The sequence below is a fragment of the Python bivittatus genome, unplaced genomic scaffold (assembly GCF_059951505.1).
Source record: "Python bivittatus isolate LINGU-HERP-01145 unplaced genomic scaffold, Pbiv_v1 ctg000570_np1212, whole genome shotgun sequence".
Lineage (NCBI taxonomy): Eukaryota > Metazoa > Chordata > Lepidosauria > Squamata > Pythonidae > Python > Python bivittatus.
Genome location: NW_028277097.1, coordinates 2,365,013 through 2,381,203, shown reverse-complemented (window position 1 = coordinate 2,381,203; position 16,191 = coordinate 2,365,013). Strand labels below are relative to the sequence as shown.

General features: G+C 37.4%; 1 protein-coding gene across 1 annotated transcript in view; it reads right to left on the bottom strand.

The window, feature by feature from the left end:
• The window catches only part of ANKRD55 (ankyrin repeat domain 55), a 41,936-nt gene that overhangs the window by 5,346 nt on the left and 20,399 nt on the right, over positions 1-16,191 (bottom strand). Inside the window, exons 9-11 of the mRNA XM_007441056.2 lie at positions 13,049-13,710; positions 11,921-12,022; positions 6,874-7,098 (exon numbers count right to left, since the gene is read on the bottom strand). Of these exons, the coding sequence (XP_007441118.2) occupies positions 6,874-7,098; positions 11,921-12,022; positions 13,049-13,710 (989 nt within the window). The remainder of the gene's footprint in view (positions 1-6,873; positions 7,099-11,920; positions 12,023-13,048; positions 13,711-16,191) is intronic.

Here is a 16,191-nt window from a genome sequence, read left to right as displayed (position 1 = left end):
CAGCCAGCCAGCAGCTGGTGAAGCACCTTCCTTTTTTCACCCCAGCACAGACTGAGGAACCGCCAAGCTAACTGTCAGAAGTATCATCTGATAACAACAGAAGCCAATCCAAAGGTGCCTAAAGACTTTGCTGTAAACTCAAACAACAAAGAAGAATGGGTGGTTTAGGAATAAGATATTCATGTAGATGTGAGTATAGGTACAGTGGAAGATAGTATAGGCTTAGTAATAAGTGGTAAGGTAGAAAATTTTGTTAATTTTTTTATAATAAAAGCTTCCCTGGAAACACTGGGAAGATTAAAAACACTTGGTTTGTTGCTGGTTTGTACTATTTCCAAAAGACCCTCCCCTCCTGAAATAATGCAAAGGTGTTGTGGCCTTCTCGGATGGATCTTGTTAGACTAGTGTGTGTACACTGTCATATAAGCAACAAATAACTTCTCACAAAAAGTGACTGGCTCATTGTCACCCAGAACTCACTGTGTTCTATAGTGTATTGTTTGGTTTTGTCAGTTGGTTGCAATGTTTAAAGTTATTCTGTGTTTAAGTCTCTATATGATGCCATATCCTTCTTTATGTTGTATAAAGAATAGTGTCAGCCGTGTTTGAAGTATCATCCTGACTAGAAAGTGTCTTGACTCAAGCAGCATCTCCAGGTATCAAAGCACTCTGCTAACAAATCTTTATCTGAGAAAGGAAGAAAACAAGCAGAGGAGACACCAATCAGTCTTGATTCTGAGGGTGTCAGAATTAGCAGCATAGAAGAGCCAAGCCCCATAATATTAGACACACCACCCATGGATTCTGAGCCTAAAACACAGATTTGGCTGCCCAGTTCATAAGTATATTACTGTTGTAGCAGAAAGGAGTGCTAGGTTGCTTGGAAGAGTCTCTTGGGATTAGTGATTGAGTTTGGAGTAGTGGGAGTTCTGAACAGTTACTTTCTCCAACTAGTGATAGCTCCACTTGGATGGGAGATCATAAGCTTTTAGTATTTGAGTCTCTTCCCAACAGCATTCACACACTGAAGCAGCTTCCAGTTTTCTTTTTTTGTGTGTGTGTGCGCCTTTGAATCAGTGTTGACTCCTGGCAACTGCCTGGGCAAGTCCCTGCAGGTTTCTTGGCAAGATTTAAGAAGTGGTTTGCCATTGCCTTCTTATGGCTGAGAAAAAGTGACTGGCTCATTGTCACCCAGCTGATTTCATGCCTAAGGCAGGATTAGAAGTTACAGTCTCCCGGTTTCTAGCCTGGTGCCTTAACCACTACACCAAACTGGCTGTTGCTGTTGCTGTTGCTGTTGCTGTTGTAGCATGGTGTGCTTTATTTTGCAAACCTTACCTGATTTCTTGGAAACTCTAATCTTTTCCTGAATCTAGGAATGTTGTGTTCTAAGCTCTGAACCATGATTCCAAGCCTAGAACTTTGTCTTGGTCCTTGGATCTGGCTATGCCTTTGCCTAATAGTTTTACTGTGAGTCCCTCTTGTACTACAGACCTTGGACTGTTTGGCTATGGTAAATCTTTTGGTACAAGACATAAGCAAAATGCTAGTCTTCTGTATCATCTCCATTTACAAGAATGTTTCAGGGTCCATATATTCCACAGGCATCTTTGGAAATGGCCTATGGTCCCCTCTTCCCCCCATTTTCGTAACCATTATAACAATTTGTGTGCAAGCAAACTTTTTACATGGTAGTCAATTTGTAAGGCTATTTACAACATGTTCTGAAAGTCCCATATGTGTCCCCTGATCTAGGAATGTTGCCTACTCTTGTTTTATAGTATCCAATAGTCTGACAGCTCTGAAGTCTCCAGTATGTAAATAAAAAATTGCAGGACATAGAACTGTGTGCAACAGGCACCCCTTTGGAAGTGAAGTGGATGTTCTTGACTCACAGGGGCAGCAGTTGCCTTGTGCTTATAAAGCACAGTACGAGTCTTAAGTGAAATGTGATAAATGATCACATTAATATGGGTGAAGGTGAATTGTACTAGCATTAACTAATGCAGACATCACTGTCAATAGGAAGGAAATATGCATTGAGTCTTCTTCCTATTTTAGTGTGAAGTATCATGCTAAAGATAGATTATGCCCACATAGCAATGAAACTTCCTGCTAAGAGACTTTTCTTCTGTTTAAAACTTGATGCATTTGTGCATGTTATGTACCAAACATTCCACATGCATATTGTAAGATGTTTATTTTGCATCAAAAAGACTGTTTTTATGTTACTGTTATTACTATTAGAAATCAGATTTTTGCCAGTCTTCGGAATGGTCAAAACTGGCCCAGTTAAGGAAATTCATACAATACACAAGATTGTTATGGCTTTTCAGGGTTTCATGATATTTCAAGGGGAAAAGAGAAACTACGTACCTGGAAATAAGGCAAAGTCTCACAGCTCTTGAACAATGGGTAGACTTGCTCTTGCAAATGTAAAGTAAGTAGTTAATATTCCCCAACATCCCAAGCTCTATGCATTTATGTACATACAAAAATTAAAGAGCATCTCAGAGGAGAAATGAGAGGGTGAGTTCCATATGAGGATCTCCTAGCAATACCAAGAGTGTGAAGGAATTCAGCCATTTGATATGTTGATAGATAGAAGTTGATAGGTAGGACTTATTTAGTAGTTTTTCCTTGGTTGATCTTATGCTTTCCCCAGGCTACTGCCCAGCTAAAAGGAAGGCAAAGACTGTAGCCCTTAAGTTCTGCCCCATCAGAATGTCTCAGGGCAGTAGCAGTTTCATGCGCAGCAGTTTCACGCGGTGGAATGAGTCCCAGCTGCTCTACAACCATCACTGCGTTACTGAAGAATTTCTGTTCCTTTCTGATTAACAGTTCTATACATGCTATTCCACACCTTGTAACTTTGAATTAATAAACCAAACCAGGGCTAGAAAAAGCATCTCTCTCTTTGTCTCTCTTTTTTAGAGATAGTTTCAGTATTTCTGCCCAATATTTGTAGTATGTACTGGAGAATTTGCATCAGCCAGGAAAAAATACTGTCCCGTGATGCAAAGCAAGTCTTTTTTATAACTTGATTGTCCTTAACAGTTAAATTAGATAGTTCCCCATATGATAGTAAATCAGTCCCCAAGTTATTTTCCAAAGTAATAGCTTTGAATTTAATAGTGGTCAAAGGTAATATGTTTATGGAAATAATGGTTATATGCAAAGAATTATGATCCATCTCCCCTCTTTGTACTGGGGATTGTGAACTTTAGTCAAGTGGGTTGGATCCCTTTGCTGCTTTTCCGTCTTTTCTGATATCAATTTGGCTAGGGAGAAAGATGCCAGCAATGGCCTGCATTCTGCTGCTTAGCACTATTTTCTGGATTTTAGATAAACTGATTTAGAAGCTCTTTCATTTCCACCCATATCCCAGAAGATCGAGATTATTCTTGGCTAACCAGAAACTTGATAATTTCTGATTTGGAGTAGAAAGGGAGAACATACTATAGACTTTACAAAATGTATCACTAGCACTTGTTTTCAAAATTATATTTGCCACATTAACAGGAAAATAAGTACTTACAGAAGAGGTTTAACCAGAAAGATGTTTATCTCATGTACCCATAGCTCTTTCCAGTAATTGAACTCCCCCCCCCCCCCGCCACCACCACCTTTTTTCCCCCTTACTAGAAGCTCAATTTCTGGTTTATAAATTTAACAGGCTCAACATATTTCTGGTATCATGGCACATTTGCAGATTTGGGAAAAAGCAAAATATTTTCCCCCCACTAACTGTCCTTCCAGCATTATCTCATTAACTTTATAATGGAAACAAACTGAAAATCCTGTGTTCCTTCAGAGTAGGACTGGCGCTAACATTAGGCAAGGTGAGCAACTAGACGCTGAAGGCATAAATTGGGTAAACATACTGAAACTATCTGAGAAAGAGAGACCTCTGAGCTGTTTCTCCAGAGTTCCTAAAATGTTGCATACTATGGAAGGGCAGAGTAGCATCTATCCCATGGCTGTTTTATCACCTATCAGACCAGTTAGCTTCTGCATATGGACCAGAGAGAAGGTGTTTCTTGAGCTGGCTGTGCTCGGTAACTCTAATTCCACCCTTTGTATCATTTATCAGTGCCAAAGTCAAGGAACTAGTTAGGAAAATGCAGTAGCATTTCAGGGGAAGAAGCATTCAGAAAAATAATACAATGCTTCCGAAGAAACTTTTTTAAAATAACAAAGTCTACTCACCAAAAGAGTAATATATTCACAAAAATATTTTCCCATCTGACCTTCCAGATACCACTTCAGTTTACAAGCCAAACTCATCTATATTTATATCACCATTCTCAGCAGAGCTGATGAGAAGGTCAGGGATCTTGGCAACAAAGCACTCGCATTTCCCAGGAAATTAATCTGAGCTGGAACCAAGGACCACAATCAGCAAAGGAAAGCCACACAGCAGTCTATGCTTTGTTAGTTTACCACAGCTCAAAACATCAAGACTGTTTTTAAGAACTTTGTCTTTTGGGCCAAATATTTAAATGTCAATCCACTGCTGGATTCTGGAGCTTATGAGGGGCGGAAGATTGTCCTTAACTAACAGATCTCAAATATGTTTTCAAAGCCAAATTTTGTACTGGGGCTGTAATTTTTATAAATTTTAGTTTTAACCTACACTAATTGTCCAAGGATGGGAGAATAATTCAAGGTAAAATGCATGTTTGGCCTCCAGAAGTTCCTAGATTTAATCCTTGGATCTCAAGAAAAGCTTTTAAAAGGCTATGTCTTATGATCTAGAAGAAATTCCACCTTAGTGCCATCAGTACTAGGATAAATGGCATGCATTAATGTAAAGTATTCATGTTCAGGTACCTCAGGAATAACTGGATTCAGCCAATCTCATATAAGGGAAGAGGAGAAAGGCTTTCCAGACTCATTTACTTGGCTGGAAGCTTGAAATGCTTCTTTCATTGAACCAAGTATTCTATCTGCCATGATGAACAATGGGGACTTGTTCCCAAACCCCATTCTGTGAACACCAATGCATCCTTTTGCCGGTACAACTTTTAATTAGCCCCAGGATCATAAAGACAGGCTGTGTGGCTCTGAAATCCCAGTTGGCTGACTAGCACTTCTTTGCTTTAACAATGGGTCTCCCACTATTTTACTTCAGTGCTTGATTTCCTCTAGTTTCCTGCTGTTACTGAGTCATTAAAACATTCCTGCCAATTGGAGCCTGCAACAGAGAACCTTAAAAAGGCCACTGCCCTTTTTATGCAGTATAAACAAACTATCTCTCTGTGCGTGTGTGTGAGAGAGAGAACACATGTGCATACTTTGTTTTTTTGGAGAGCAGTTGAGTCTCAAGCCAAGGCAGATATAATGGTCTGATTTGTACAGCCCAATGGAAGATATCGGTGGGAAATGATAAAGTAGAATAGACAATTTCCAGCAAAGAAATCCAGCAATCATATTATGCCATATCCTTATACTTAATCTTGAGGCTCAGCTAGTGCAGAATGCAGCGATCAGAATGCTAATACACATGAACATAGAAGAGAATATATGTAGCTCAGGGTTGAACTGTGGAGTCCTTGATGCTCTCTGAGCTTGGTTGTTTGATTGCAGACGTTTCATTACTCAACTAAGTAACATCAGTGCTAGGGAGTGTGGGGTTTGCTGCCTGTTTATATACAGTGGCTTGCCCTGCCAATGTTGGTAGGGGTGTGGTTTTCTCCTTGGTGGCAGCTCATCAATTTGAAATTCTGGTATGCTGGTAGATATTGAACATGTGTTTAGCAGTTTGTTTTACTCAACATATTGATCTTGAGAATAGTTTAAACAAACCTTTAAATTCAGTGAATTCTTGCACTGTTAAGCAATAATAAGTGATAGGACTTTTAATGGGTAGTAACAAATGTTTTCTTCTCACTTCTTATGATCATCAGGTCTATTTTCAGTTGTAAGTCTACTGACAAAACTTATATCTTTGTTGGCTGAATATTGGTGTATAAATTATATGTATGTATATGTAATTATGTGTGTGTATGTGTATGTGTGTGTATGTATGTGTGTGTGTGTGTGTGTGTGTGTGTATATATATATATATATATATATATCTGCACTTTCATGATCAAATACTGCTATATATATATAAATTAAGAGTGCCTTGCATGTCTTTGTAGCAAAAGGAACAATGCAGCAGTATTTGATCATGAAAGTGCAGATGAGCATTAAGTAGCTGTGAATAACACACAAGAGTAGCTGATGATCCTTTAAAATGATTGCATGGAAAATCACTAAATGGGTGGATGTATGCATTTGCTGATTTATGCATTTTATTTCTTTGCAGTTAAAATTACTGGGAGAAGAATGCTGTTATTTGGTTTCATGTGGTCAATATTTTCAACTCATGGAGGTCATAATAGCCAATAGTTCCTAGCACAAGAAATGAAATATCAAGCCATGTTAAGTTGGTGTTTATTTAGAATTGAGAAAATAGCAACATTCATTCTCATTATGTTACAGCATTATTTACTCAGGTTGTGATGAGAAGAAAAGAAATTTTAACTTCTACTGAAATCAGCAACACTTTAGAGGTGAAAGACTTTTAACTGATCAGATATAAGGGAACTTCATATTTAGAAACTTCTTGGGCTTTCTTAGACTTGTACTGTCTGACTACTTTGCAGCTATAGCAAATCTAGGAAGCAAAGTGAAGTTGCATTTCCTTTTCTTTGTTTTTTAGTTGGTTTTTCCCTAGTTTTTAAAATATCAATTTGCTAAGTCTCCAGCGGTGGATTGGAAAGCAAGTGTTTAGTATTTTAGTGCTTTTTATTCACTTCCACCACCTGGGGCTTATAGGCTAATGGTCACTGATTGAGTCATAATGTGATTGATCAAGCATTTCACTTGTGAAGCTGGATCCTTTCTGGCTTGGAATGGCTGGCAGGACTTTACTAGTTCGGAGAGGCTTGGTTGATTGCAGTGATAAGAATGAGTACTGGGAAAGTCCTGCGTTTGTGGACTTGGTAGCAAATGTTGGTGGCAAAATAGATGTGCCAGTTCTCAATGAATTTAAAGACAATATCTTCAACTCTTTGGTACCTTGAGGAGCTTGGTTGGGTGATAGCTGGACTGGAAGAGAGTGCAAAGAGAGACATCAGAAACAAATAATAGATAATACAGGCTGTGTAAATTGAAGTGAACAATGCTGAAGGCAAGAGGGAGGATATATTTTTGTATGAAATATATATAACATTCTTAGTAGAGCACTGCAATCACAGAATCACAGAGCTGGAGGAACCTATTTAGGCCATCAAATCCAACCCCCAAATTAAAGCCCTTCCCTAATACTTCTGCTTTAATACATCTAAAGAAGCCCACCACCTTATTAGATAATTGGTTCCCATATTCTTATCTGCAAGAGTGCTGCGTTCTACCTACTCCTATAACTCTTGCTTGTCATTGTCCTTATTTTTGTCACCAGTTTTACTTTTTGCCATGCAGACCTATACACCTGGGGGTAGTCCTTCATTTTGCCAGCAGTAGGAAAGCCTATGGGGACTATGTTGCTGAAAATGCACAGAGGAGCTCATCTGCCATCCTTAAATACCTTAAGATAAGAGGTGGCCACTACATACCTGCAGCTCTCAAATTATTTGAAGCCAAGCCAATAACAGAACTCTGTGGTGGCCAGCTGGGCCCCTTGTCCAATTCTGCACCATTAGAACTTGTACAATTTTTAAGATCAGCCCTTCAGGTCCCTATTGGGCCTCTGATGCTATCCTGCAACTAGAGGAAGGCTTCATAAAAGTGGAGGCTAGAGTGTGGGTGACCATACTCAACTATTGGCTTCCATATACCCATCTAATGCTCATACCCCTTCTTTTACATTTTTGTTTTTTATATACATTTTTAGTTTTTAATTCATATATCTTTTATATCTTCTAGCTTTTCATATTTTTTTTAGATTTTTATTTTTCACTTTTGATATATTCTTTATACTTTTTTAATGACTGTACTCCACCTTCCTTATGCTGGTCTATGACTGTAATAAAGATCTAATTTGATTTGCAGACCTAATTTCTTTTGTGAAGGTTTGATCTCTCTCTCTCTTCTCTCCTGAAAGTTAAGAACTTTAAATCTGTGAGTGAAGATCATAGTTCTTGCTACTTGCATGTATATAAATACTAAAGCAACATTTTGCGCACATCTGTAGATCCACAGACTGCAGCTGGTAGGTTTATTTTGCACTTGGAGATGTTACAGTGTATGATCAATGTTATTTTAGAATTACTTTTATTTTTTTAAAAAATTATATAATCACTAAATGAATTTCTTTTTTGGTTGCCTATACAGAAAATCCCAGTGCAGCCCTGGCATTCAAAAGAAATGAAAGTGAAAGTGGAAGAAATTGGCTGCATAATTGGCTGTGAAATATATGAAATAATTTCTAAGTGTGTTAAAATTGTCACTATGATAACAATTGTGAGAAGTACATGCAAAGTCGATGATACATTTTGTCAAGGGATTATCTGTGCTACACTTCAGTTTAATAATTACATCAAAAATGCAGATAACAGGCTAATTTTCAAGAACAGTGTTGGATGTTTTAATCCAGTGGATGGGTTAAATGTCATAATCTGAGATGTGCCTTCTAATATCTGCTTAGCCATGAAAATTACAGGGTGACTTATAACCCCTTACTATCTTTCAGGGCATAAACATTGAGGTAGATGGACCAGTGTCTGCTCAGTATAAGAGTTTTCTATGTTTCTGAATTGGCAATAAAATAGCAGGAGGAAAATGCAAGACTTTGCTCCTCACTGCTTGCCACAGTCCTGATCTGGATTGCACATCCCCTCTCCTAGACACACTGCATGCAGCTGGTATTCCTTTAAAAGGATCAGATATTTAAACTGATGCTGCTGATCTTAATTTTATCTTTCTGCTTCAGTATTCACTGTTGATACTCTTGCCAGAAGATATCTTAATTGCAGCTTCATAAAACATAATTGCAATAAAACTGCTTTAACTGCAGCCTCATTTTGCATGTCACAACACTATCTGAAGCTGAACAACCTACTTAGCAAGTTGTGTAAAAGCATGTAGTGTTCACAGGCTCTCTAATGCTATGGTCCCTGGGAATTGTCTCAGGCCCAAGATGGGTTCCCCTGTGTGGATTGGTGGAGAAAGAGGTCTCCTAGCAATCTTCTATACCATCAATGTTCTGAGAGGACAAGATGGAGGGCATTCTGAAGTTTCTGCATGCTTTTTTTTGTTCCTACCACATTAAGAGTGTACTACATTAAGAATGTATCTCTGATTTTAAAAAGGGGGTATCATAGCAGACCTGTGGATTTGGCTGTCCTTTCCCTACCCAGGCTTCATCTATTCTTCATAGTCTAGGTATGCTTTCTGACTTGAATGTATCTTTTCATCCATCTATTTATTCCGTTCTGTGTTGTGTTGCTTTTTAAATCAATGCAGCAGTGTTCATGTAGCTCAGATTTCAGATATTTCTCATCCTGGTGGTGATTCTTTCCTCACATTTCTGACTTCTTGAGATTCTTGTCTTACTGTATTTCAGTCTTCAGTGCTGTTGCCTGTTTTTTGGGACCATACCATGCTGAGCCCATGAGATGGTTATGCTGATGTTGGATATTTGTTTATAATTTTATCCTGGTTGCCGATTATTGTTATGCTGTTGTTTGGTTGTGTTTTTTAAATTATTAGTTGCCCAGAGTCATGCTGATGAGATGGGCATCCATATAAATGGAGTTAAATAAATAAATACCTCTAGCAATTGAGCACATGCAAAACGATTACATTTTATTTGCTGAAATGGCAGTTCTGGGTGAGTATGTGCCTAGAGTAGCCTAGGAATAAATAACTTTGTTTATTTTCCACTACACTAAAAAACCCAAATCCCTTCATAGTTACTACCAGGTGACATTAGCTGCATGTTGTTATATAAATAGCGGTAACAGCAACTGTGGGCCTATGCAGAGTAGAAAGGGAAATTTTAATTTCATAATCTCTGATACAGATTTTCAACTAAAATCGCTCTGAAGCTGCTGTTTGCATTTAAAGGGGCACTTTAACTGGCACCTAGGTAAGTTTCCCTTGAAATGGAGCGAGTAGGTTTAAAGAAGAATTATTTTGTTCTCTCTAACTTCCCTGAGCTTGAAACCGAAGTACTATATGTGACTCAGGGCCTGAAGGAAGACAGAAATTTGTCCCATATTTTGCAACTGAACAGAATGATATTGCAGATTACTGTAAATGAGATGAATGAGGGTAGATGGCAAAACTGGTGAGCAATTATGCATTCCTTACCCAGCTCCAGAAATGACTGGGGTTTTAGAGCGATCTGAGAGATACTGTGGGGCTGTTATCACAGATAAAAGAGAATTGCACTAACTTTTAAATGTTACTGATTCTCAGAAATGTTTTGAGGAGATTTCAAATTATTCCTGTTTGGGTTTTGAAAGATGACCATGTTTGCCCTTGACTGAAATGCAGAAATAAAAAAAGAAAAAGAAAAAGAGAGAGAGAGAGAGAAAGAAAGAAAAAAGAAAAGAAAAAGTGGAAGAAGCGCATGGTAGTCAAAGAATATAACATGAGTGCATAACACTGATAATCAGTTGGAGATAAGAGGCTGAGCATTGTCACCCTCAAGCCCAAGTTCTGCTAAATTCAGTTCCTCTGAACAGAGAAAGGAAAGTCAGGAGAAGTTCAGAGAACAATGAGAAGAAGTTGATGATGTAGTTCTTTAAACTCCTCTCTCAAACGGAACAAAAAGAAATGTTTACAAGGTATTAAAGGTATTTTAAGAAGTATTAAAGAGTATGCTGCCAGTAGCGTTTTCTAACACAGAATCACTTAAAACAGTACCAGCAAAAAATGAAGAGAAACAAATAGTTTTTAATTCATTAAACTTCATAGTTTGTAGTTTTAGTATTAATATTAATCTGAATTTATACAGAGAGACCTTAGCATTATTATAGTTTAGCATTGTATTATTAATATTTGCTACTAGGTGCCCTTCATAATATATATCTTGTAAATTTAATAGTTATTATTGGAGTAAGTTTTTCATTAAATGCTGTATTGTTGTGTATTGTAATTACTACTAAATTAGTAAAATGTCTAGGACAGTGGTTGTTAAACTGGGGGTAATTACCCCTAAGGGGTAATATGGGCATATCCTGGGAGTAATACAGCAATTTGTAATTGCTTGTTTATGAATTGAGGATCCAGTTTGGGAATCTGCCACTGGCAAGAAGCTTGTGTTAAAACAACAGTCTTGTTTTTTTTTGGGGGGGGGGGTCATAACATTATTTGAGACTGGGAAAAGGGGTGATTTAAGAACCACTGGTGTAGTAAATGAACATGAAGGACATGTATTGCAACGGTCTCTGCAGAGCTTTCATTGCCCTCCTATGAATGATAAGATATTGGTAGCTAATATACACACATGTAAAGAATGGGAAAGGGAAGGGAGAGAAAATTGTTGAGAACACCTTGGACAAATCAAGGACCATTGAAAAAGAGACCGACAGAACTCAAAGTAGCTACCTATTATCAGTAATGGCACAAACATAAGATTACATGCATTTTTTAAAAATACCAGCAGACAGTCATGGTGAAATGATGTCCACTGGGTCATGAAGAGTCAGAAGTGACTGAATCAACAACAACAATAATTTGCTGCACATGTAGCCTGCGTAAACCTTTGCAAACAGCAACCTGCACATTGGTTCCTCTTGAGAGTGCATAGTCTTAGGCTTGAGGTGGTCAGTTAGTGCAGCTGATAAATGCAGAAGACCTGTCCTGTCATAGACAATTTTCTAATGATCAGAAAAATGCAGCTCTGCAAAGGTATTATATCTTGCATCATCTATATTATATATTTTTCTCCATTAAGGGAAAATTAAGAAGCCATCGTTCTTACCTTTCTGTTCACAGTGTTTTACTATGGGGGCCAAGTTGTTCCTTACAGCTGTTAGGTCTTTTACTCTGGGAAGTTCTAAAGTTGTCTGCTGAAAGTTTTTCCCTAAAAAGAAAGTAAATATTATACACGCACACTTAAATAAGTTTCCTTTGAAAAGACGTAGAAAACAATATATGAATGGGACTGAGAAGAGATTGGGGAATCTGTATTCTTTCTCTACTTCCACCTAGCATATGATTAGTACAAAGTATGATCTCTCTGCATAAAGAATACTTATTAGACGGTACAAAACATTACTTTCCTAGCAATTACAAAAGTTTATTTAATCCTGCATTAGTACAGTAAAACACAGCGCTGGATTCAAAAGTTAGAATTATTGGGTACCTGCTAAAGGTGGATTTTGTTTTTGTTTTAAATTAAGCTCAATAATTCATATTGTACCCTATACAAACTAAAGAATCATATGAACCACAATAGGGGAATCAAAGTTACTGTACAACAAAAGATTCTAAAAATCTAAGAAAATTATTTTGTCTGTTACCTTGAAACCATAAAATAATAACACTAAGGTTAGTCCAGTTCTCTAAATGCAGTCAGAAGAGATTGCCCACTTCTTTTCAAACAAACCTAAGTATCCTATTTCTTATCAGTGGACATAACTGAGTTTATCTGAGTTTCATGTGAAACCAACCTGCTCTCATTTTAACTCTGCTCTGAGAGCATTAAGTGTATGGCTAGTTCATATATCCTACTAATCTATAATGCAATTTATTTAGTTCAATGTATTCTGTAGTTCAACTTGTTGCTTGCAAATCCATAGTTTATAAACCAGTCTAATAACGTTTATTGAATAAACCATGGTTTCTTGGTGACTTAGTGCAATGCGTGGACAGGTATATAGGGTTTTAAGGACCAAAATGGACCATCGTTGACAGTTGTCTGAAAAAGAACTACTGTATAAGCACCTTTGGAGGCTGAGTTAATTCCTATTTCTTAAGGGAAAAGTCACTGTCCGATGTAGAAGACTTGGATATTTCAATCTGGAAACTGCTATATATTGTGATACAATTATTTTCAGCATACCCAGAATTCCTTTGGACAAATAAACATAGTGTGGAAAAAAATTACCTGGTGACAAATTAGACAGATGGGGAAGATGTGGAGGGCATAACACATGATGAGATCTGTTTGGGAACAATCCATCTATCAGTTTATTATCAGAAGGCATGGTTGTCCAGTCTTTATATTTGGATGTTTGGTTTTTGTCAACTTTCCAAGGGCTGTCCAAAGCTTGTTGGCTGCTTCTTTGACTTGATAAATCATGTTCACTTCTGCTTTTTTGAGACCAGGTTGCAAAATTGTGAGAATCACTCTCCATATTCATGCTAGAGATTGTAGTGTGAGAAGATGTTAAAAAAGAATGACTCACAGTTATGGGTGGGAGACTTTGTGTTCTGATTGGTGGAAAGCCATTGTAATCTGGTGTATTATTTTCTGAAATGAGGTACTTCTTGGTGTCTGCATTTCTTTTCTTAAGGTCAGTAGCTTTCATACACTCCTTGGATGAACAATTATAGCTGGAATCCATTATGCAGTCAAATGTGGTGATAATCTCATCTACTTCTGAGGTCTCTTCCCTCTGGGATCTGTCTCTACTCTTCTCTTTCAAATTTGCCTTCCAATCCCCCTTTTTCTTTTTAGAGGAGAAGATTTGGTTAAGCATACTGAATCTCCCTTCCTTCTTCGATAATTTGTTGTTCTGGGAGGAAACGTGATGGAATAACTCGGGTCTTTAAGAAAAGAAAACCACATTGTGTCAACATTAGAATTTTATTGCTAGGACCAAAGATTAATATCTGGAGTTATTAGGGATGGAATTTTTTCTCCAGAGACCTTTAGCGTCAGTTTAATTTATATTCATACCTGTAATTCTGTGCTGTACCAATAGTGCTCAGTGGAGAAGTAAGAAAAAATCATGGAAAAATATTTCCAAGTCCAATTCAAAGTGCCAGTGCTGTCTCCTCCAAGTGGAACCTGTCCAGTCTATTTGTGTATGTATGGAGGCAAGACTTAGGATCCTATCCCTGCATCAGATCAGGGGGACCTGGGCCCAAAGTCCTTCTCTGTAGGGACCCCCATGCTTTGGAATAACCTGCTTTGGAGCCATAACCAGTTCTCATCCACTAGCGATTTCACAAGGCAGTGAAAATTGCATTATTTAATTGAGCACTTGGCCAATATTTATGGGTTTTGTTGACTTGTGGATCAGTTGTCATTTATTTTTAATATTTGCTGTTGAGGTTTTGGTTAATATGACTAATTTCTATTTTTTAGTTTTACTTTTGTAAACTGCCTGGACTAGTATGAACTGGGCAGTACATAAATGTTGTAAAATCAATCCATCTATCAATAAGGTTCTTATACAGATCATGATGATTAAATATATGTGTATATTGCTTACTGTACAAAAGCATCTTGAAGCACTTTACCAAATATAAAATAACTTAGAGAAATAATACATTTTAAGACATTATCAGTAAAAAGGAGAAGTCATCAAAAGGAGGAACAAAACCAGAGGCAAAACTCTTTCACCTAATGTTCATATAGAGAGAGTGTGGGCAAATAAGTCTTCAGTGTAAGCAGAACTTGGACCTGGCTCACTAGCTAAGTGGCTACCAGATAAAAGTAAAACTCCACCAACATGGCAGCAGGATACAAATCTGATGCTGCATAGAGGATTACAATAACATTTTAAATTGCACAGTACCCATATAATGCTCGCAAGGGATTCTTGTTTTATCTTTTTTTTTTAAGCAATCTCTAAGTAGCCAACATGTGTTTTAATCAATTAACTAGATTTATATTGTGCCTTTTCACCATAAGCTGAAGGTGTCTTCCTCCATTTTATTCCTCACAGCAAGCTTGCAAGATAGTTTGGCTTGAGAGGAAATGACTGGTGCAAAGTCACCCTGTGAGTTTCCATGGCTGAAGGTGAACTCAAACAATCTGGCACCTAAGCTCAACTCCACACTGTTGAGCCTGAACAGTGTTTTTGGAAAAGTGGATTAAATATTTCTACTGTTGAATTTAACAACCCAGGAAATAATGCTAATTATAGTTATTAACTGGAGGGAGACATATTTAACATTCAGAAGGTTAGGGAAAACTGATGCAAAAAGTTTATTTTCTTAGATGACTGTATATTCTTAGATTTTTAATAGAACAGGTAAGTGATTATGGTGGCTTTCATCCAGAACAAAATTCCAGTCCATTCTGAAGTGAGATTATTAATCTCATTGTGTATAGCAAATCAAATCTGAATACTCAAAACAAGTGGACGGTCACTAATGTGGACATGATAGCTTTTCAAAGAACTAGTTCTGAAATGATAGAGCATAAGTATAGATATTATTTTCTAGCTGCACCAATCACTTGCCAGTTAAATTTTGCAAATCTTTTGAAGTCCTACTAAAGGCTAATAAATCTATTTGACGAGGTACTCCAGCGAAGAAAAAAGGTAAGATGCATATCTACCAGCAAATATTGATTCATTAAAGTGCTTTTAATTCTTGGAAAAGCTCTGTTTTGTAAACTGCAATTTATTATATTGAACCTAATTTAAAATGTGCACTAAAGAGTTATTAAGTATAATGATCAACTGAGGCTGGTTTCATATCTCCATTTAGAGCCACTGATACTATATAGTATAGCAGGGTTTTTCAAACTGCTCTGCAGAACTTTGATGTGGTTCTCTGAGACAGTAAGGGCTGGGGGCTGGGGGGAACAGCCAAGTTTCTATCACTAGAGCTTTCCGTATCTTTTTTAAACTAATAGGTTCTGTGGCCTGAAAAAGTTTGAAAACCTCTGCTATATTGTACCTGGATGCTCAAAGCTGTAAAAAGTGGTTGTACCAACAATGGAATACAGAATAAAAGAAGAAACAAACCACAGAAGGTGGTGCTTGAAAAAAGGATATACTGTATAGATTCCAACATTCTGCGCAAAGGACTTAACAGAACCTCATCCCAAGACGTGACAACTAGAAGTTTTGTGCATCAGTTCTAGAATCCTCCTTTCGAAAGAAAAGAATTTTAGCTTTTGCCCCAGGCAGTAAAAAGTTTGGGATAGCCATGATGGACTACCCCTGGGATAGTCCAGTTCAAAAACAGAAATAGGAAAACATTGAATATGCACACATGTTACATTAAGTGATAACTACTTGGAATGGCCCTCAATGAAAAGCATAATCAGTCATCTGATAAATTGCAGAT